The following is a 19,067-nucleotide window of genomic DNA, read 5'->3' as shown; positions in this document are numbered from 1 at the left end:
TTCAGATGTTTTTTCGATATATTTATTTTTATAAATATATATATACTATACTTTTAATATGTCGCAAGCACTGCAAAATCCACAACATATGGAATTTGCAAATTTAATCGGAATTTGACAATTTAATCGGAGTTTTATCCAACACTGCTAACTGTCAAACGTGAAAAAAACAACACCGGCACTACACAAAATCGCATATCGCCATTGATGTTGCGGAATTTGCCAGCTAATGATATAGTGAAACATGAATTGGTACGAAATTGATGCAGATGAAAGACGCAGCTCGGGATTTCCAGAGCGCGCAATTCCTGGCTACGGCCATCAGAGTGACGACCATCGTAAGTATAGCGCGACGGGTGACGCGGTCCACGAGCCACAGTCTGTGATTTTCACTTTCATGCTCGCCATTCGTTTGCCGGTGTTTTCCTAATCCTGCCTCCCTGCAGCGGATAACTTTGGTGGCGGCATCATCAATGGCGGCAAGTGGGGATGGATCACAAACAGATACTCAAACGATGCCACTCTGTTGATCTGTTCGCTGAGGGCGGGCAAGTGCATTATGCGTCACATATTCTGGAGAGAAGAGGCCGAAAGTAGCCAGCGCTGCAGCATCAGTTGTGTGGAGGAGCTCTTCCCTGGCCAAAAAGACGGAACGAAATGGCTCGCCGTCTGCCTGGAGACGTGGAACGATAAGGAAAGCCGGCCCGAGAACTGTGCCAACGCCATCACACAGATTGCCATCTTCTCGACAGCCTACAATCAGGTGCTTCGCTGCATCGATCTGGACGGCCTCTACTGCAGCACCCTCACGTTTCTGGACACCCAGATGTGCCAGCGCACGCGTCTTCGCAACTTTGATGGCTGCCTGGCGGTGGGCACTAATGAGGGGGCCGTTCTGCTGTGCGACATAAAATGCAACATTCTGATGGAAAATCGCAGTCAAAACATTAGACTGCCGCAGAGTGAGATCACTTGTGGGCAGGTGGTCCGAAGGCAATCCTCCGAGTGCTCCACGAACGCCATCAATACTTGGCTGAAAGAACAGGAATGCAGCCTCGACTGCAATGGCCACTTGGCAGTGGAGGTGGATGGTGAGTTCTTTGTGTGTTGAATGTGTTCTTTGTGTTTGTGTTTCTAATGTCACTTCTTTGATGCTCATGTGGCATAGTGGGCAAGAGCGAGGTGCGCTGCCTTATATCTGTTAACTTCATCACTGGCTTTGCCGCTGGCCTCAAGGATGGCCGCATTGTGATCTACGATCTGGATAGTTTCCATATCACCGCCGTACTTCATCCTCCCGGGTTCGAGGTGGCCAGTGTAGAGCGACTCTGCTGCGTAGTGCCACGAGATGATCCCAAGCCCTGCCTCTTCGTATTCGGCATGTACGGTGGGGCCACCGATATTACCACCGTCCTCCATTCCATCCACTACAGCCACTCCTATGCGGATGACGAAAGCGAGGAGATCCTCTTTAAGGTAAGCCCAAATATTTCCGCCTCTCAGGCCGTGCCCCTCTTTGAACTCGTCCCATTCTATTCCACAGAACTTTAGGAGCACCGCAACATGCGCTAATCTGCTGCTCGATAGCGGCCCCTGCTCCATCCTTGGATGCTCAACGGCCTCCTCATTCAGCTCTTACGGCGACAATGGCACCCTCCTGGCCTTATTCAGCTGGTACTCGCACAATGAGGGCGGGAACAAGCTTCTACTCTTCGACATGAATCAGTGGTACAAGGACGAGATGCCCAGCTGCCTGAACCCGAGCCAGAAGTTCAACTTTCTGGCTGGCTATTCACTGCCTGGCCAGGCCCCAGGCCTGGGCTTTCACCTGGACGCCGCAACTATTCAGCATTTCATTTCGCTGCAGCGCTACGATGAGCATTTCTATCCCATTTCATTGAGCTTTGGTAAGATACTCGTACGAAGGCAAAGGCGATGCCGATGTCGATGGCGATGGCGATGGCGAAATGCTTAATGCAATGTTTTCTTTTAGATTTCTCCCTGCTAACAGCCGGGGGCTGCCAGTACTATGTCCATGAGGGGCTGCAGCGGCGCTTTTTGCGAAGCCTCCAGGCGGAGAAGGCCCCGCTCTTCTTGATGGCTGAGGACACACACAAGAACATTGTTGGCCTGCGCCTCATGCCTCAGTTCAGTGAGCTCCAACCCGATGCCACATTCTCCAAGGTGAGAGTCCATTCTACGACTATACGACTCTACGAGTATCTATCTTGCACCTTTTGCATCCCTCTGCTCTGTCTCTCTCTCTCTCTCTCCCTCTTTAGATGGCCATCTATGAGGAGATCCTCTCGGTGGCCCTCGAACACGGATTAATGGGACTGCTAAAGAATTGTGCAAAGAGCTGGATCGATGGCAGCTACCTGCGCAACCTGCGGGATCCCACAACACTCTCCCTGTCGACCCTCACCAACTGGATAATGAAGCGCGCCGCACAGATTAAAGTGCGCTGCTCGGAGCTGTGCCAGGGCATCTTTGACTACGGCGGCTATCCCCTGGACGAGCGCGAGCGCAAGGAGTTCAGGTTGCTAAACGGCCAGTTGGGCAATCTGGACAGCCTGCAGTCGTACATCGTGAGTTTGGGCAAGCGCAGCCTGGCTCATTCGCTCCTCAGCGAAATCGAGACCAATGGACAGATGCTCCGCACAGTCCATGCCTACCAGAAAGTGCTACTGTACTTCATTAGGTGGGGCCTGCTGCCAGAAGGCCAGCAGCTTCAACAGAAGGAGGATGGCGGGCAGCAGCATTCGGCCCTAGTGCAGATGCGACGCGACTACGCAGAAAGAGGCTCGTCGAGGCGTGGTAGTCTCTACATCGATCGCCTGTTGCGGCGTATTTCCCAAGAGAGCGGCGGTGTACCCGTTTCCCTGGTGTACCCTCCAGACACGCAGTCCATCATGAATTTGATGCTGTCGCCGAACACCGATATGGATCAAAAGCAAGAGATCATTTTGTACTTGCTGCTCGACCTGGATGTCCATATGCCGAAAGTGAAACTCAGCAGCAGGTTTAGCACCTCATTCGGTCTCAAAAAGAATCTCGTGTTGCGCGTGAAGTCCTTCTGGGCCCTGGATCACGATGATCATTCGGTAAGTTTCGATTCTCTCTTCAAACAATTCAAACATTTAAGTCAGCTAATCAGTCACCCAAAGATCGCAAATGAGTTTACAAAAGATCAAAGCCAATGAAAAGGGAGCTACATTATTTATTCAAGTGCTATCCTAGAACAGGATACATTTTTATTGCAAATTTTGTTGGAAATTAATCGTTTTTTTTTAATTTTTGAAATACACTTCGAAAATAAATTTGTGAAAAATGGTAAACTAAATTGAATTTTTTTAAAATTAAAAATGCACACTTTTTTGGAAATAAATTGTATACCTCTTATTTTAAATTATTTATTATAAAAATTAAAAAGAAACTTCGGTTTTTTTTAATTTTTAAAATAAACATCTAAAATCAATTTTAAAAATGGTACATTAAATTAAATTTTTTAAGGTACAAATTAAAAAAAAATTGATTAAAATTAAAAATAAAAATTAGTTTCACATTTTGAATTTTTATATTTAAAAATTTTAAATAATTTGTATTTAGAATTTTTATAAAACAAAATTTATTTACAAACATTTTTTTTTTAATTTGAATACATTTTTTTTTTGTTTATTCATTATTTTTAAATCAGTTTTAGCGACAATCTACAATTTAATGAGTTTTGGATGCAAAAAGTATTAAATTAAATTTGTGTTAAGAAAATTTAAAAACAAGCGTTACTAGTGGGATTTTGTATGAATAATATTCAAAGTCCGAATTAAATATTTATATTTAAAAAAATAGAATCCCAACGATCCCTGCTGGTCACTGCTTTATTTAGTTTTGTTGCATTTCTTTTAAATTTTAATTTGAATCTCCCATCTGATTCCATCCAGGAATGCATAAGACTGCTGTCGAGTTCGAAGTGTTCGGACAATACCTATCAGAACTGGCATGTGGAGCTGCTGGTGGAAACTCTCCTGGCCAAGGGCGCCATCACGGCGGCCATGAGCGTGGTGGGACGGCCACCGGGGCCGCTTTCCACGCTGACGCACCTGAAGGTCCTGTTGGCCAGCAAGAACATGCCCGAGGCCTTCGATTATGCCCGGCGCAATGACGACGACGTAACGGGCCGGCCGCTACTGGAGTACTTCTTCCGGCAATGCATCGAGGACCGGCAGTTCAAGGCTCTGGCCCAGCTGTGCCTGCGCGAATCGGAGGAGGAGCTCGCCCTACGGCTGCTCAGGGAGTGCAAGACCCCGCTGACGGATAGTGTTCAGCTGATTCTGCTTCTGCATAAGTCCAAGTACATTGAGGCGGTCTCCCTTATGGACGAGGTGGCCGCCGAGCGGCAGATCGCCGACGATTCCAGCCAAGCGATTATCTGTGCCTACCGCTCAACGATGAACCCCGTTTCCCAGACCCTTGCCGGCGACTACTTCCGCATCCGCGAGAATCTGGACGTGGCGCCGGCCGAGAACGTCCATCCGGAGCCCTTCAGCAGTCAGCTGGCCAGAGACAACTTCAGGGGACTGAAGGGCAGCGTCTTTCAGAGCTCTGCCCTCGGCGCCCACTGGGCCACGCTCTACAACATGGACTCATCGCCGAAGGGCAAGGCGATCCCCTGCCACCAGGTGCCCTTCCTGCGGAGCTCGATGTACGGCCTGAGCCAGCTGCCCCGTCGCCGTCGCACTTTGCGTCCCGTGCCCCACCAGGCGGTGAAGAAGCGTGTACGCGAGCAGGAGGAACCTGAGCAGGCCGGCGGCGGCGGCGGCGGCTCCCAGTTGGACCTGCGGCCACCCAAGCGGCGCCGTATGCTGAGCGAACAGTTCGTGGAGGGTGTCTGCGACTTTGTTGGGAATAAGTTCTATCCGAAATCGGATCAAGACCAGACCGATGATGATCAGCAACCCAAGCCCAGTGAGCTGCTCCAACTGCCGAAGTTCCTGCAGGCAAAGAAGCAGCCGCCGCTCCAGCAAAAGACCACTTCACCGCCAGTGACCATACTAAAGCGGCGATCGGTCCTCGACGCAGGGGCCGGTACTCCACCGGTGGCCACGGCTAAGCCAAAGCGGTTTCGTTTCATGCCGCCAATGCCATTGCAATGCCATGGCTTTAACGATAGCGACGCCATGGAGGTGGACTGTACGTTGAGTCCTCAGAAGGTAGATGAGGAGGAGCAAGAGGAGGAGCAAGAGGAGGAGCAAGAGGAGGAGCAAGAGGAGGAGCAAGAGGAGGAGCAGGAGGAGGAAGAGGAGGAGGAGGAAGAGGAGGAGACTGACGAGATCATTGTCGAAATCGAGCCGCCAGCTGGTTTCCTACCCTTCGCCTCGGACAACAGCCAGTCGGATGATGATGATGATGAGGATGAGTTTATGTCGCCCCTGAATTCACCATATACTTCGATGGTCAGACCGATGTCAGCTCCAGAGCAACATCTCGAGAAGTCTCCCCGCCCCATGGCTCCGCCTGCTGGGCCTCAGCCCCGCAGCTCGCTCATCCAGGCTGGAAAGAGCGAGAGCAGCAGCGGATTCGGGAGCTTTGCCTCCATCCTCACGGCCGAAACGGCATCCCACGAGTTTGCCCCCACCGTCTGCTCCTCAAAGATGGGAACACAGTCGATATTTTCCTCAGGTACGGCCACCGCAACCGCCACCGCCACCACCTCTGTTAAGATCTCGGAGCGTACCACCATATGTGTGGAGATGGATGATCCCGAAACGGAGCCAGACACAACAGCATCGGGGGGCAGGTCCGACTGGTATGCGCCATCAGTTAACTTGCAGGAGCAGGAACAGGAAGAGGAGCAGGAGCAGGAGCAAGAGCAGGAGCAGAAAGAGGTCCAAATGCTGGACACCACTCTGGGCATGTCCACATATGATGTGACGACACCTGAGCAGCGGCAGGAGGGGTCGCTTTTCTCGCCGGAGATCGAGGATGAAATGATTCTGACGGAGGTCGAGGCGGAGCAACTGGAGAAGGAAGAGGAACTGATGGAGGAGTATCTGCAGGAGGCCCAGGAGGAAGGACAGCTGCAGGAGAGGCCCAGCAGCTACAATCGAACGTACATGGGCAGCTCCGATGATCCGCCGCAGGAGCGCAGCTCCTCGCCCTCCCTGAGCCTCAGCAGCGAAATGTCGAACCTGTCCTCGCCCCGCACCCTGCCGGAGACCATCCAGGGTGGCGATGGCATGTACTCGATTGTCATTGAGTCGACGGGCTCCATAACCACATCGCGTTCGGTCACGCACACGCCCACCTCCTTTCTGCCCAGCGACACAAATGTTTCCCAGAACTCGAGTCCACGGGCAACGCGCGGCACTGGCGGGGATGGCTCACCGCGTGCCCTGTACCGGGCCAATAGCCTCGAGACCGTGGATGATCTGGATACTACCAAGGGCTCCCTGGAGGAGGAGGAGGAGGATGATGAGGACGACTGTGTGATCGCCCTGGACGGCACCCGGGTCGGTGGCTATGTGGCCCGCCCATCTCAATCGGCGCCCTCCAGCAGTGCCGAGCTGTTCGCCTTCAAAGATGAGACCCAGAAGGAGAACGGCCCTGGCGACGGTCCCTCCCTCTCAGTTGGGGCTACGGCTACGGACACATCAATCGTCATTTTGGACAGCAGTGAAGATGAGGCTGAAAATGAGGATAAGTCTCCATCGAAGTCAAGTTCCATAGCGGCCTCGGACTCGGGTTCAGGATCAGGGTCAGGATCAGGATCAGGATCAGAAGAGGGATCAAGCTCAAAATCAGAGACGGACTCGAAATCGTCAACCTCATCGCAATCTGGATCATCCCAGACGCAATCCAGTTCTAGTTCTAGTTGTAGTTCTTCATGCTCATCTAGTGATGAAGCAGAACCACCAGAAAAGAAGATGCATCTCGCCACGCTGCACGAAATTGAGGAGGTAGACGGTGAGGTCGAGTCGGAGGATGAGAACGATGAAGCCCAGCAGAACGTTCCCGAAGAGAAGAAGGAGGATGAGAACGATGAAGACCAGCAGAACGTTCCCGAAGAGAAGAAGGAATCTGAATCAAATGACGAGCAGCAGCTGCAAGCCGAAGATGAGCCACAGACGACGTCCCATGAAGACCATGACGACTCCAAACTAAGTCTGACGTTGGCCTTCTCCGACAATGAGGACGAACGGGCTCCAGTTACCTCAAATGTCCTCCGCCCGCGGGCCAACCCTGGGAGAAGAGTGCGCCTGCGCAGTGACGATGGTCCGCCCAAGAGCTCTGCGGGCGGCTTCGAACGAGCCGTGTCCACACCACCTTTGTCGATGCCAAAGCGCCGCAACTTGGGACAGCCCAAGATTCCGCTGGAGGTGATCGACGAGCAGAAATCCCTGGTCTCTGGTTCTCCGATTCTGCGCACATCCGCGCGCACCAAGCGATCCACCTCCACAATTAGGGAGGCGACCGGGGAGTCGAAAAAAACAGCCGAACCCCGGCGTGGCCGTGGTGCCAGTGAGCCACCCGTGAAGTCCGGAAAGCTCGGAAAGCAGCTCCGGACAAGCGGAGCCGAGGAGAAATTGCCCGAAGATTCCACGCTTATATCATTGCCTCGTCTGCGGCTTCGAAACACCAGCAGACGCTCCAGCTTGGCGATGAGCGATCAGGAGTCGCCTGCGACCACCCCCATCCCGCAGACAACTGGACGTGAGCTTCGTCCTCGTCGCATTCGAACCTCGTCGGATTCTGCATCGTCGCCAGCCCCGCGAACAGCCACACCAACTCCGCAGCAGGGTAACATTTCAGGGCACATTGCTTTCGGGCCGATCATTAATTCCTGATTTTCTTTATTTTTCTCTTGTCTAGTGAACAGCGAGGCCAATGTGCCCCTAAAGAAACGCCTAAGATCAAAGCCTGTGGTCGACGGCAATGGCGAATCCGAAAAGTGAAGGTAACGCACCGCTGAAGGAGGAGGAAGGTGACACACACCACAAGCAACGTAGCAGACACTAGAGACTCTTGTATTATTGAATGGTTACGCCGCCACATGGGCTTTACTTTAATTTTGTTTTTTTAGTTGTATTGACACAAATTGCCAAATGGGCAGACGTGCTTCTCGAGTGTTCAATAAACAGTTAGAATTCCCCCACATGGCGGACACGTACATATCTATCTATCGATATTCTTAATAGGGTATAAAATCATTATCAATATCAATATTGATAGTTTTGTATTGTTTCCATTGTTTGCAGAGCGAGAGAGAATGCTGAGGCAACACTTTCAGTGATTGATTCAGTGATACAATATTTGTATCCGATAAACTAAACTTACACTGCCGCGCGTTTGCTATCGATATCGATAGCGATCTACCTCCGAATCGCCGATGATCCCAGCGCTCGCGCCCTCTTTTTGAACAAGGCGCCCTCTATACCCGTTTGGGTGTTGCCGGATCGCTCATTTTTACGCGCCAAAATTTAATTTTTTATCAGCTAATTTTTTGTTTACCACCACAATGTAAAATACACATTTTTGAGTAGAATTTTAATTTAAAATTAAAACTACATTTACTTCCAAGTCGATACTTAAAATAGATAGATATGTACAGATATATACAGCAGTTGTCCTTATGAAACTTATGATTGAAAATCGGCAAGAAGGGGACATTGGCAGCAGCAGCAGACCAACGTTTTACGGTGGATTTCGTCTACGTCTACGCCTAGGTCTACGAGTATGTCTGTATCTACTAGCTAACGTCTAAAACTGATTAATCAGTGGGCTAGGTGCGCTATGCTGTGCTCGTCTAGACGAGCGTGGAAAGCTCGTGCAGGGAGATTGTGATGTTGCTCATGTCGAGCGTGGGCGGGATGCCCGGACTGACTGACCCGCTGGCCTCGCGACCCACCAGACAGCTTCCGGCTCCCCCGCCTATGGGCTTCGGCGTGGGGGGCGTCGCCGTGGCCGGGCGGACAAGAAATGATGAATTGATGGCTCCACCTCCGCCACCCATGGTGTTGTTGCAGAGCAGGGGATTGAAGCTACCGTGCGAGTGGTTCGGCGAGACAGGTGTCACCGAGGTGGGCTGCAACATGCAGGCATGGTGGCCCTGGTAGAGCTGCATTGGTGGCGGGGCCACTGGTGGCGGAGAGGCAGCATGGAACTGTACTGGCGGAAGAGAAAGCGGCAATGGCAGTGGCAGCTGGGCCGCCGATAGCAGCGACATGTTGTGTGGCAGAGATCCCACAAGAGTCCCGTGCAGCGGGGCACTGCGATAGCTGATGGTCTTCTCCTTTTGCCAGACGAACACATTGTGGACCATGGCGCCGCCGCAAAAGACGATACCCACGCCGATGAGGACGCTGGTGATGATGGCGGGCGTCGAGTGGAAGTGATTGAAGGTGTAGAGAATGATGCCGGTGAGGAATACCGGGATGGAGATGAAGAATCCGCTAACCGCACACGTGCGACTGGCACTCGATTTCTCCAGATACTTGTTGTCGCGCCCCTCGAAGGCTGGCGAACGCAGCTTAACGGCGAACAGGAACTGAATAGCGCAGACCAGCAGGCAACAGAGATTCAGGGAGAGCGACAGGGCACACAAGGCCAGGGTCACGTCGTAAACGATGATAAAGTCCTCGCTGCTCACGCCCCTGGACAGGGCATCATCGCGCCCATTCGGCGAGATCTTCAGCAGGAAGATCAGCGAGAGCAGCGCCAGAAGCAGGGAACCTGAAAACAAATCAGATGGTCAGATGGTAGACGAGAATCCGAATGGTGTGTGTTGTGTGCACTCACTCAAGCACAGCAGACCCAGACTGGTGAGGGCTTCGCGAGGCGATGGTCCTGGCTTGGACAGCTTCTGGAGGATCGGATTCCCCATCAGATTATTGCAGTTGCTGTAATTGTGCTGTTGAAGTTGGCTGATATGTTGCGGCTGCTGTGGCGATTGTGGCTGCATCAGGGAGTGGGACAACTGAGGCTGTGCCGGCAGCGGCAGCGTCTGTTGCTGCTGCTGCTGCTGGTGGTGGCTGCTGGCCAGGATGTGCTGGTTCGTGTAGGTGTGATGGTGCAGGCTACCATTGCTGTTGCAGTGTCCATTGGGAGTGAGGGGCGTCAATGGCGTCAGCGGTTTCAGTGGCGTGGGGGTCGTTGGCATGGCAATGTTAAGAAGATTGGAGGCGGCATTTGAAACTCGGCACCCGCCATTGAGAAGGGTGCTGCAGGTGGATGCATTCAGAGCGGATATGTTCAGGGGCTGTTGCTGCGGCTGTGGCTGGGGCGGTCGCAGGTGAATGTTGCGTGCCGTGCTGGCCAAGGCAGCTGCTGCGGGTGTTGGCGAGCCTGCCCCAGCTGCAGCAGTGGCTGACACAGGGCCATTCGTGGTGGTGGTGGTTGCTGCTGTTCCTCCTGCTCCTGCAGCGGCTGTTGCTGCCCCTGCTGGAACGGAGGGTGTGTTGTTGCCGCTTCCACTGCTTCCGTTCCCGTTGTGGCTGTTGTTGTTGTTGTTGTTACTGCTGTTTGTGCTACTGTTGGCACAAGCTGAAGCGGTGCGCAGCAGCTGTCCATTGAGCGGCAAAGCCACTGTAACCGGTGGCACGGGCAGTGGGACGGTGGCAGATGCGGAGGCGGAGGCAGAGGCACTGCTCGCATTGGAGGCGTGCTTCAGCATTTCCTGTAATTGGCTTCAAATGCGGTTCAACGCTCGCTAGATGGCGCCACGTTTGCTTCCGACTCAACGGCGCTACACATTCTGAGCGAAACAGGTGTATTGGATGGATGGATGGATGGGCAGATATGTGAATGATGATTCCAAATGACGAAAAGATGCAACGCTTTTTCTATCTGCAATGGAATTCGAATCGTGTATGAAAACCTATTCAGTAGTGATCTGTCTTTTGCATTTCCATTCCCTGCACTTTCACATGCATACATACATACATATGCATGCTTATTAAACTTTCCCATAAATGTTGTACAAAAACTGCATTAGTGTGGGTATATTGAGTAATTAGTTGGCGGATAAGTTCTTAGTTCTTTAGTCTTGTAATAAAAAGCAAAAGCAGAAGAGAGCTAAATATTCTCACGCTTGCAGCGAAATGGAAACTTCAATGGGGTGGAGCGAGACGCCGAGAGTGCTGCCCTGCTGCGGCAATGGACAATTGTAACGGTTCTTCTGCATTTCAGCAGAAAGATCACAACAACAACGACCACAACAGAAAGTAGCCATGTATGTGGCTGGTTCCCACAAAGCTGCACCGATTCTATGGAACTTTGCATTCAATTACTCGGAAGCGATATAGCTGATTATTCCGCTGAGCAAACGGTTTTCGTTTCTTCACAATTTTATCACAATTTAGAACTTTCCACAGCACAAAAATAATGAAAAAAAAGACACCACACTCGCGAGATTTATATTAATTTTCGGCCAAAAAGTAAAGAAGACAAAAAAAGATCAGAGAATGGAGAATTGCAATTGGCAGGTTTGTAAAACAAGTTTACCTCTGTATTCTGTTTTTGGTTTTTGTTAATTTCGGCTCTTGGCCTGTGACATTTACATGGCGGTCATATCCATTCTCATATAAAAAAAAAACAACAAAAAACTGCCGAAACATACCGATAATTGGTAATGAATGTGAGTGAAATCAATTTTCAGGCTGCCGCCTGGAGGCGTCTCCAGTCAACACAGATTAACCAAACAAAACGAAACATAGCCGCCGTGGCCGTTGTGCAGGCGACAAGTGAACGATGTGAAGATTATATGTACATACTATATGTGTATATTGATATGGTTATTTTTTGAAAAACATCAACAACCGACGACCGAGTGACAACTACGACTATCCGTCGCGGCTCTTAGTCGTCCATGCCGTAGTCCGCGTCGCATCAGCCGTTGATTCTAGCCGCCGGGGGCCGATGCCAGCTATTCGCACAACCAGTTAACAAGTGAACGGGCGGGCACACAGACGTGAATGTACAGGTGAGCAAGGGTACGAGCCAACGGCAGACAGACACCACAAAAATACCAATACCAATGAGGATTCCAATCGTTGCCACAGTGGACAAAGATCAGGCTGTCACTGGATAGGGTGCCACACCGTGGCAAGGAAGTTGCGTTGCCCGAATGCGACCCACTGTGCAACAAACCTGATCAGCACATGGATACGCGCACACAGACACAGCTTCTGTTACACACACACACACATGCACTGATACACAGGTAAAGAAAAACGATACAAGCAAACGATATCAATGGTCGCAACGGCTTCCAACTTGCTAAGCCGCATTCCACGAGCTATGGCTCTGGGCCTGGAAGGCTGCTGTCGGTTGTTTTCTCCTTCTCCTTGCATACCATACATTCACGGCATAGTAGTAGTTCGTGCACTTATTTAGTATGTAAATGTGCATGCAATACCTTGTGTGTCTACGATAATAACGGCTGGTTGGAAAAACCACACACAGTGGCTTGTCAATAATTAACAAACATTTAAACACCAAAGTTCCACTTGGCTAGTTCGAATTTTCTTACAGTTAGATTTAAAATTGCCAATGAAATTGCGGCCAGTGCTGCCAGACCGATTTTACAGTGTTGTTGAACATCCAATTCTATAATCGAAAGATATATACAATATAAATCGCGGTAGTACCGATTAAGTACTTATGTATCGATAAGTAGAATTAAAAGTCGCGGGCATTCGTTGGTAATAAATATCCATATTATATAAACTTTTTAAATACTAAATATCACCACCAAATTTATTATTATATTCTATTATATATACTGGCAGCTTAGACACCAAGCTCGAGCACCATGAACAAGTTTATACTTTTCATAGTATTTTCTAATATTTTGCTTATCCAATCATGTAGAAATCGTGTAGAACTGCCAAAATATAAATTTTTTGAAAACAGGGTCAATCATTTTTCATGTAAACATTAATTTAGTGATAATTGTTGTTGACCGTTTTTGCTTAAACCTTATTTTATTGATAATTTAATAAAGATTAGAACTTAAAGTTCACCATTAAAGTAGAAAATTGATTCCAAGGAAAGGATATTATAGAATTGAGAACATTTTTGTCATCCCAGGCAAAAACAGTTTAGTCTCTGTTTTAAATATCACAACGATATGTTGCAGTTTTTTGTCCTCTTACAGAGACCAATAATAGGTATCAGGATCGAGATATATATACAAAACACTCATCATATACACGTCAATTTGAGAAAAGGTCTTTATTAGTTACGTTTTATCTTCATATCAATATTTATAATTTCATATAAATTTAACAAAATAGGGTATACAAAGGCCTATACTACGTCTTACACGCAATATAACGACTCTTTTTTTTGTTGAACTTTTTCGTTTAAACCTTTTTTTTACAATAAATACAATAAAAGCAGAGATTAAAAAAAAGCCAGTTAAGTAGAAAATTAATTTATTAATCTGATAAAATTACGTGGGCATGGCTTAATGTTCTATATGGCTTATAATATTTGACGGAACATTAAAATTAAGCAATATGGTTTCCAATCCTTGATGGAGAACGATTAACCTATTATAAGCCAAGGGGGTATTTAAATTTTCCACCGAAAATAATGAAAATTTAATCATTTTAGCGCAGTTCAGGTGGAGTTCGTGGAGTTTTTTGCAAGTTAAAGGGAAGGATAGGATGGATCTACAAGAAGAATTTACAATCGTTAATAGTTTTCGCCATTTACCTCAATTAGCTGAACTATTTAAATAGAGAGGGCATAAGTGGGATAAGTTCGGTTTTTCATCATACGAGACGGTATATTGTAGTTGAAGAGCATAAACAGCAATTGCCGTAGCAAGAAAACAAATCAAGTATTTAAAACAAACCAGTCAAGTAGAAAATTGATTCCTTAATCGGATAAAATTATGTGGGCATGGCTAAATGTTCTATATGGCTGATATTGGACGGAAGATCAAAATTGAGGGAATCGTCGTATTTGTTGAATCGGTAATGGTTGACAACATTTGTCGGTCACATTCAAAAAAGTTAGATTTGGCGCGCACCACTCGGTATATTTTGTATATTTCGCTGCTGTTCTGAGGGTCATACTGTAGAAATACTGGTTTTCGCCGCGCTCCCATGTGGTGTTTTTTAGTGCTAAATGGTATTTTTGTCATCTACTAATTTAATTTTCAATGTTATATAGAAATCCAATAAATGCAAGTATTTGGAATAGGCCAATCATGTATAGAATTGATTAATCAATCGTACAAAATTGAGTGGGCATGGCTAAATGTTCCATATAGATAGTATTATTCAACGGAACAAAGAATTGGTCGTTTTTTGAATCGAAGTTGAGTTCGCCGCAGTTCGCTTTAGCAACAATGAGTCCCATTCCATACACAATGTTGCGGCAACATTTACTTGAAAACCTTGTTTAGTCAAAATACAATAAAAGCAAGGACTAAAAACTGGCCAGTTAAGTAGAAAATTTATTCATTAATCGTATTAAATTATGTGGGCATAGATAAAGGCCCGGTTGACAACATTTAAATCCTTGTCGCTCACATTCAAAAAAGTTCGATTTGGCGCGCACCACTCGGTATATTTTTCAAATGAGACCGTATATTTCGGTGATGTTCTGAGGGTCATACTGTAGAAATACTGGTTTTCGCCGCGCTCCCATGGTATTTTTGTAAATTTCATCAATCTATTAATTTAATTTTCAATTTTATATAAAAATCCAATAAATGCAAGTATTTCGAATAGGCCAATCATGTATAGAATTGACTAATCAATCGTACAAAATTGAGTGGGCATGGCTAAATGTTCCATATAGATAGTATTATTCAACGGAACAAAGAATATGAGAAATTTGAATTCGCCGCAATTCGCCGCAGTTCGCCCCAGTTCGCTTTAGCAACAATGAGTCTCATTCCATACACAAATGTTGCGCATTCCATACACAAAAGTTGCGGCAACATTTACTTGAAAACCGTTTTTTGGTCAAAATAACATACATAAAGGTAATTTAAAGAAGCAATCTTGTAGAAAATGCATTTATCTATGGGATAAAGTTAAGAGAGCAAATCTATATAGCTTGAAATATAGGCAATACCCGATTCGCCGCAGTTTCGCTATTGCAACAATGAGTCCCATTCCATGCACACATACCCTGGGGGAAATGGATGTTATAGAATTGTGAATACGTTTGTCTTCCAAGGCTCAGTAGGTATCAAATATACACAAGATACTAATAATACACATGAATAATTCAAAAACATGTCAATTTGAGAAAAGGTCTTAATAAATTACGTTTGATCTTCATATAAAATTAACAAAATAGGGTGCACAAAGGCCTATACACGCATCATGTCTTTAAATACCAGCAACACTGCGACTGATTTTTTGTTGAACTATTTTGTTCAAACCTTGTTTTAGCCAAAATACAATAAAAGCAAGGATTAAAAACTATCCAAACTTGTAGAAAATTGATTCATCAATGGGATACAATTATGTGGGCATTGCTAAGAGATTTAATTAGTCAGCATTATTCAATGGAATATCAAAATTGAGCAATATGAACGAATTTCCCTTTTCGTTTGTTTTGATTAACCTATTTCGCTACTTGTTTTTTGTTTGACTTTTTTCGCTAAAACCTTTTTTTAAGCAAAATCCAATAAAAGCAAGTGTTTTCAATAAGCCAGTCAAGTTGAGAATAGTTTAATAATTCGGATAAAATTATGTGGGCATGGCTAAATGTTCTATATAGCTAGTAATATTCAACGGAAGAAAGAAAACGAGGAATATGTGTAATAGAACTTGAATTCTTCAGTATATTTTTTAAATGAGACCGTATGTTTCGGTATGTTTCGGTATGTTTCGGTATGTTTCTGACGGTCGGACCGTATTTCTTATCGATAAGAAAGTTCTTTTGCGTCCAAAAGTTGGTGGAAATATTTAAGTAAATTAAATAACGTTAGTTTTTGTCTTCGGTTAAAACAGCTTGCTAATTCTATTAAAAGTAAGTAATAATCAATACATTTTGATTGCGACGTCGTAATAGGTTTCTGCTCTATTTGCGTGGAGCTTGCGCTGAATTGTGGTCTGTGTGCGTGTGTGATTCGGTTATATAAGAAGGAACAATCTAGGCAAAGAGCCGGCAACTCGTGTTTCTATAACATTATTGGTTTCTTGAGGACATTTTACTCGCCTTTATTGTGAAATATGAATGCTAATACAAGAGATTGGTCCTCGCACACACACACACACACACACAGACACATTGTCCAGTGAAGAGAAATGTTCGAGACCCAGCGCACATGGTTTTCCTCTGATTGCCGGCATGTTAACACGATTTCACATTTGTCATAGCGACTTGCATGTGGCCACTGGGTAGGCCGGGCATCGGCCACGCCTCCTCGCGCCTCATTCTAGTGTTTCGTAAGAGGGCCCCCCTCGGATTTAGTTGTATTTATTCTTGTATAGTGGGTTACATAAACGATTTCTTCTGGAAGGCTCTGTGATGCTTATGATGGTGTTGACCTCGAACAATCGCTATCAATGGCCGCTGTCGTTGGAGTGGATTGGTGGGGAGGGTGGGGGCTTGTATCTCCTAGAGTGAACTCTCGGCAAGGGAGTCCATTTTTTTATGGGTTGTTTTCAATTGCAAATAGGATTTTTCTCCGATCCAATTGGACTTACATCATTTTCAATAGATTCGTACGGATGACGAAACACCACTGTACCTTAGCCGCCCGCCCGCTTATCAAAAACAAAAAATATAGTAAATAGTCCACATTGAATATGCGGGCATTAAGCAAACAATAGCGAGAGCACGTGCACGATGTTCTTGTTGGTCGGTTCTTGATTCTCATCACCCATTGATCTCTCTCCCTAGATGTTCCGCTTACCTGTTGCACTTGCACGCACCTCCGTCAGCCGCCATCTGGCGATGCGGGGCTATGCGAAGGACGTGAAGTTTGGCGCCGAGGTGCGCGCCATGATGCTTCAGGGCGTAGATGTGCTGGCCGATGCGGTGGCCGTGACGATGGGCCCCAAGGGTCGCAACGTCATCATCGAGCAGTCGTGGGGATCGCCCAAGATCACCAAGGATGGTGTGACTGTGGCCAAGTCGATCGAACTGAAGGACAAGTTCCAGAACATCGGTGCTAAGCTGGTCCAAGATGTGGCCAACAACACGAACGAGGAGGCCGGCGACGGTACCACGACTGCCACCGTTCTTGCGCGCGCCATTGCCAAAGAGGGATTTGAGAAGATCTCCAAGGGCGCCAATCCCGTCGAGATCCGCCGCGGTGTAATGCTGGCCGTGGAGACTGTCAAGGATAACCTCAGGGCCATGTCTCGCCCAGTGAAAACCCCCGAGGAGATTGCCCAGGTGGCCACCATCTCGGCCAACGGCGATCAGGCCATTGGCAATTTGATCAGCGAGGCCATGAAGCGAGTCGGACGCGACGGTGTCATCACAGTTAAGGACGGCAAGACCCTCACGGATGAGCTGGAGGTGATTGAGGGCATGAAGTTCGACCGTGGTTACATCTCGCCCTACTTCATCAACTCTTCGAAGGGCGCCAAGGTCGAGTTCCAGGATGCTCTTCTGCTGCTTTCGGAGAAAAAGATCTCCTCAGTGCAGAGCATTATTCCCGCACTGGAGTTGGCGAACACGCAGCGCAAGCCCCTGGTGATCATCGCCGAAGACATCGACGGCGAGGCCCTGAGCACTCTGGTCGTGAACCGCCTGAAGATCGGTCTTCAGGTGGCAGCCGTCAAGGCCCCCGGCTTCGGCGACAACCGCAAGTCCACCCTGACAGACATGGCCATCGCCTCAGGCGGCATTGTCTTTGGCGATGATGCTGATCTCGTCAAGTTGGAGGATGTCAAGATCAGTGATCTCGGACAGGTGGGCGAGGTGGTCATCACCAAGGACGACACACTGCTGCTGAAGGGCAAGGGAAAGAAGGATGACGTGCAACGTCGCGTTGACCAAATCAAGGAGCAAATTGGCGAAACCACCTCCGAATATGAGAAGGAGAAGCTTCAGGAGCGCCTGGCCCGTCTGGCCTCCGGCGTTGCCCTCCTCCGAGTCGGTGGCTCCAGCGAGGTTGAGGTGAACGAGAAGAAGGACCGCGTCCACGATGCCCTAAATGCCACTCGCGCTGCTGTCGAAGAAGGAATTGTTCCCGGTGGTGGCACTGCCCTCCTCCGCTGCATCGAGAAACTGGACACCGTGGCCGTCCAGAATGCCGATCAGGTAATTGGATCAGAATTCTTTCTGAGAACTCTTTCACTTATATTGTGATTATCTTTTCCAGAGCCTTGGAGTGGACATCGTGCGCCGTGCCCTCCGCATGCCCTGCATGACCATTGCCAAGAATGCCGGCGTTGATGGAGCCATGGTCGTGGCAAAGGTTGAGACTCAGTCTGGCGATTATGGCTACGATGCACTGAAGGGCGAATACGGCAACCTGATTGAGAAGGGCATCATTGACCCCACGAAGGTGGTGCGCACGGCCATTACGGATGCCTCCGGTGTTGCATCTCTGCTGACCACAGCCGAGGCTGTTGTCACTGAAATCCCCAAGGACGATGCTGCACCGGGAATGCCCGGCATGGGTGGAATGGGCGGCATGGGAGGAATGGGCGGCATGGGTGGCATGATGTAAGCGAATCAGTCTATTTTTAAAGCCATGATGCAGGACGTCAGCAGAGAAGAAGCGAGCTGCACCATCGCCGGCTCCACAACACCAGCAGTCGCAGCGAGCCCTGCCATTATCCATTATCCTTTACGTCGGTGAATCCAGCTATTCTCATTCGCTCACACACATTCTCTTCCTTGATGGAATTTAGTTTTGCTTTGCATTTACCCTTTGGCAAACATGGGAGACCCATCGAAAGGCCGGATGTTGGCTCGCCCTCGTTCGCTTCATTGTCGGCCGTCGCCTCCATCGTGCTCTACGTTTTTTTAACTATTCCTTAATTACTATTTTTTTACATGTTATATATGTAAAAATACCGTTAGTTATACAATCTAAAATAAAGCAGAAGTTACATTGATGACACATCTATACACATAGC

At 47.9% G+C, this 19,067-nt stretch overlaps 3 protein-coding genes across 3 annotated transcripts; 2 read left to right on the top strand and 1 right to left on the bottom strand.

The window, feature by feature from the left end:
- Positions 1-193: 193 nt before the first annotated feature.
- On the top strand, positions 194-8,169 carry LOC6602876 (protein ELYS homolog). Its single transcript, XM_026993849.1, has 8 exons — positions 194-338; positions 447-1,091; positions 1,169-1,476; positions 1,544-1,907; positions 1,994-2,184; positions 2,283-3,104; positions 3,942-7,797; positions 7,870-8,169. Exons 1-8 carry the CDS (start codon positions 245-247, stop codon positions 7,950-7,952), a joined length of 6,363 nt encoding a protein of 2,120 aa, XP_026849650.1. The 5' UTR covers positions 194-244; the 3' UTR covers positions 7,953-8,169.
- A 407-nt stretch (positions 8,170-8,576) lies between these two features.
- LOC6602877 lies at positions 8,577-12,224 on the bottom strand. The gene is made up of 3 exons (XM_002027876.2): positions 11,500-12,224; positions 9,796-10,842; positions 8,577-9,729 (listed from the first exon to the last, which is right to left on the bottom strand). Exons 2-3 carry the CDS (start codon positions 10,667-10,669, stop codon positions 8,804-8,806), a joined length of 1,800 nt encoding a protein of 599 aa, XP_002027912.1. The 5' UTR covers positions 10,670-10,842; positions 11,500-12,224; the 3' UTR covers positions 8,577-8,803.
- Positions 12,225-15,965: 3,741 nt separating this feature from the next.
- On the top strand, positions 15,966-19,059 carry LOC113566778 (heat shock protein 60A). Its single transcript, XM_026993858.1, has 3 exons — positions 15,966-15,996; positions 16,873-18,243; positions 18,305-19,059. Exons 2-3 carry the CDS (start codon positions 16,873-16,875, stop codon positions 18,653-18,655), a joined length of 1,722 nt encoding a protein of 573 aa, XP_026849659.1. The 5' UTR covers positions 15,966-15,996; the 3' UTR covers positions 18,656-19,059.
- Positions 19,060-19,067: the final 8 nt, after the last annotated feature.

The sequence above is a fragment of the Drosophila persimilis genome, unplaced genomic scaffold (assembly GCF_003286085.1).
Source record: "Drosophila persimilis strain 14011-0111.01,24,50 unplaced genomic scaffold, DperRS2 tig00000910-arrow-arrow-pilon, whole genome shotgun sequence".
In the NCBI taxonomy this organism is placed as follows: domain Eukaryota; kingdom Metazoa; phylum Arthropoda; class Insecta; order Diptera; family Drosophilidae; genus Drosophila; species Drosophila persimilis.
The sequence above is the reverse complement of the archived record's forward strand: the minus strand, read 5'-3'. Positions and strand labels throughout refer to the sequence as shown.